At 28.3% G+C, this 3,733-nt stretch overlaps 1 protein-coding gene across 1 annotated transcript; it reads left to right on the top strand.

Annotated features, from left to right (window-relative positions):
* The first annotated feature begins 1,905 nt into the window (after positions 1 to 1,905).
* On the top strand, positions 1,906 to 3,112 carry LOC145058472 (protein MODIFYING WALL LIGNIN-1-like). Its single transcript, XM_079006371.1, has 3 exons — positions 1,906 to 2,050; positions 2,151 to 2,341; positions 2,428 to 3,112. The coding sequence occupies exons 1-3, from the start codon at positions 1,955 to 1,957 to the stop codon at positions 2,747 to 2,749; spliced, it is 609 nt and encodes a 202-aa protein (XP_078862497.1). The 5' UTR covers positions 1,906 to 1,954; the 3' UTR covers positions 2,750 to 3,112.
* Positions 3,113 to 3,733: the final 621 nt, after the last annotated feature.

The following is a 3,733-nucleotide window of genomic DNA, read 5'->3' as shown; positions in this document are numbered from 1 at the left end:
CCTATTCAAATCGGTATTTGATTTTGACTCTATTTAGTAAAAATATACAAATCTCTTCTCTGTGTAACTCCATCTTCGTGAGTGTTGTCTGTGTCTGGAAGTATTTTCCCATTCTCTATTAAAAACTATTAAAAATCATATATTATGTTGATAAGAAATCAATTTCACGCATAACTCAAGCTTTTAATTTAGTCCATATATTAAAATTTTAATTTAGTGCCTACACTTTTTAATAATAGGGATCTTAGTTCCTTTTGTTTGTTCTTTTTCTCCCAATAACATTTTAGAGCTATCTCATTAGTTTTTTTTCTTTAAATCATGAATACGTTTATAACAAAAATTAAACACAAAAAGTTATTATTATTAAATATTAGATTACAAAATTTATATGATTCATTATTAACATTTTTTTACAATAACATTTAAACTTTATACAAGTATTTTTTTTTTATCATTAATATTAACTAGATAGATAGTTGTATGTAATGTTTATCAATTGGAGCTTATATTATTATTTTATAATATCTAATAATGTATATCTTCAAAATATTGGAAATCAAATTTTTATTCCAAGAACGTTTTTAAGTTTTTCTGGAAAAAAAAAGTTCCTTCAATTATCAAAAAAGATATTTTCATTAGTTGTATGGTTTGCAATGACAATTAATAAGAATGAAAGTTAGTCGTTATCAAAGTTTGGTTTGTATCTCAAAGATCCTATTTTTTTTCACATGACCAATTGTATGTTGTCTTATCTTTAGTTCAAAGTAAATAAAAATTCAAAATTTTAATTTTAGATAACTATGATAGACTTAGAGGGTGTTTGGCTTAGCTTTTTAAACCCCAAAAGTTCTTTTTGGAAAAGTTACAAAAAGTCAGGATTTCCTGACTTTTCCAAAAAGTTTTTTTTGCTTATGTAAAAACTTCAAAAGAAACCATTTTGCCAAACATCTTTTGTTTTTTTTCTTTTTCAAAAAGTACTTTTGGCTTTGAAAAGTCAAGTCAAACACCCCCTTAGAAACAAAACTTTCAATGGTGTGTATAAGAAAGTTTTTAGAAATTTATAAACAATTTGTGGTATTTAATTTGTAATTTATTGTGTTGTGTTTATTTATTTTTAATAAATTTTTATTATATTTAATTTTTCTTATATCAATGTCATTTCAATTATTAATTGTGTTTTGTTTACGCTCTATTCAAACTTATATTCTTTTTTGTAAATAATAATTATATTAAATGTTTTTACATACAAAACATATATATATATATATATATATATATATATATATATATTATTTTAAATAACCAATATAAAAGTTTTAAGAAAACTTAAATTTTATTAATAAAATAAATGTTTTATAAATCTTTTATCTGTGGTTTTCACAGGTAACCTAATAATAATAATAATAATAATAATAATAATAATAATAATGAAAAACTTATACAAAATTTTATAAAAATCTTAATTGTTAATATATACTTATTTACCATTAAAAAATGGCTGACAACACGTCCTATATTTTGGTTCTTAGTATCCACTTTAATGTGTACCTATCTATATATACTAAGGTTTTAAAAAACTTAATGCGTGACTTGACGGTAATGTTAAGCCTCAAGTTTTTCTGAGCCTTGGCGAGTTATGCCGTTTGTAAGGCGTGACTTAAGGCTATTTTGTATATAAATAATATTTTTATATATATATTCAACTCTTATCAATTCTTATGCATATATATATATATATATATATATATATATATATATATATATATATATATATATATGAGTTAAGACAGCGTTTTGGTAAAGATTGGCGGCAGGTACAAGAACAATAACTTGTCATGGTGGAGTCATGATGAGCTTTTTAGAACCTTGATATATACTTACACTTTCCTTCACAAGTTGTATTCATCCACAAGCTTCTTCATTAAAACTCAACAGTTTCACACAGACCTCATAAATGGATAGCAAAGTTGCAGCGCACTGTGCAATTGCAGCGGTCCTCGGAATAATAGCTGCAGCCACCGGTTTTGCTGGGGAAGCAACTAGGGTTAAGGTATAAAAAAAATCAATATGCCTGTTATTTGGTAATTTAAACTCACTAAATGATTTTGACATTATAATGATATATGTGTTGTGGGCATGCACGAATGCAGGTTTCTGAAGTCTTTATGGTGCTTGATTCGTGTGTTTATCCAAATAGTCCAGCACTTGCACTTGGAATCGTATCAGCTGTGTTCACCATCATTACACGAATTTACATAAGTGTTTGGTTTGGTGGATCTGGTTGTTGTCGAAGTGACCCTAATTCGACCGCAATTACAAAACTCCTTTTTGTATTGTCATGGTACGTACGTAGACCACATGGATATTCTTGTTTTCTGATTATCATCATGACTATCAGATAAAACTAACATATTTTTGAACATCCAGGGTAGCTTCAGTTATAGCTATGATACTGTTGCTTACAGCTGCAGCACTAAATAATAGACAAGTCGGACAGATTGATTCATATGGTTATATTACATGTTATGTTGTGAAGCCAGGAATATTTGCAGCAGGAGCGATATTAGCTCTGTTAAGTGCAGTTTTCGGGATTTGTGCGTATCTTACAATATCTTCAGTAACACAAGCCGCGACAGGTCTTACAGGTCCACTCCCAGTTGGTGCCGGTGTTGATCTCGAGAAATTTCCTCAGCAATACACTCCTCAGCAGCAATACCCTCCTCGGCAGCAGTACCCTCCACAAAAATAGAAAAAAAATAGCCAATCCATCACACGATCAATTTACACACTTTTTTGATCGTTCGCTTATATTCATGAGTAGATCGTGTGTGTGTGTGTGTATATATATATATATATATATATATATATATATATATATATGAAACTTTGGTGCAGAGAAAGAAGGTTTACAAAGGTTGTTACTTTGAAGATATTTACTTTTTATGGGTGTCTTTGCAATTTCGAGTTTCTCGGATGTTTTATCTCAGTTACTATGTTTCAGTTTCCTAAAAGTTTGAAGTGTAATTTATACTTCAAGTTACAGTTCTTCGGTTGTTCCAGTTTGTGTAAGTCATCGATTATTAGAATATTTGTTGGATCAAGAAATCATATATGAAGCCTTACTTGTATACCTAATGCTCTAATGAGAATTAAACAAAAAGTTTAAGTTTATTGGGAATTTTTTGGCAAAATGTTAAGTTTATTGAGTTTTTTTAACAGACAAAATATGATTTGGGTTTTATGAACAGTTTCGAAACTTCGTTGTTTTTACAAATAATTTTCTCAATATTTAATTTCACGTCATAAGTCATGTCATCCGTTGATGTTATCCGTTGACTTTCATTAGCAGTTTGACCCTAATGAGAGTTGAATAAAAGTGTAAGTTAGTTAGGCTTTTTTAGACAAAATGATAAGTTGGTTGAGTTTTCTTAAGCGGACAAAACATAATTAAAGTTTTTTAAACGGTTTGAAAACTGCGTTGGGTTTATCATTTTCCCTTCATTTTATCCCAATATATCTTTTGTCATACTTTTGTAAACAAAATTGCATTTACTTGTATACCTAATGAATCTGATTGATACATTTGTCATAACAAAGTTTTTTTGGAAACTCTAATATCATATATGCTACATATTAACTTCTCAACATCTTGTTCTTGTTTTCTAATACTAGCGTGTGGTTATCTCCATCATCATCATCAAATGGTACATGGTGATTTTGATAAACTTGTTAC

This window comes from Lactuca serriola, chromosome 6 (genome assembly GCF_051521515.1).
Source record: "Lactuca serriola cultivar US96UC23 chromosome 6, Lser_US96UC23_V15, whole genome shotgun sequence".
NCBI classification, from domain to species: domain Eukaryota; kingdom Viridiplantae; phylum Streptophyta; class Magnoliopsida; order Asterales; family Asteraceae; genus Lactuca; species Lactuca serriola.
This window is presented reverse-complemented; position numbering and strand designations above follow the sequence as displayed.

Bases quoted from the DNA above. Each gene is read 5' to 3' on its own strand.
- LOC145058472 (XM_079006371.1), top strand. From the start codon at position 1,955: ATGGATAGCAAAGTTGCAGCGCACTGTGCAATTGCAGCGGTCCTCGGA. The intron at 2,051-2,150 runs GTATAAAAAAAA...GCACGAATGCAG, and splicing joins GGGAAGCAACTAGGGTTAAG to GTTTCTGAAGTCTTTATGGT. The intron at 2,342-2,427 runs GTACGTACGTAG...TTGAACATCCAG, and splicing joins CTCCTTTTTGTATTGTCATG to GGTAGCTTCAGTTATAGCTA.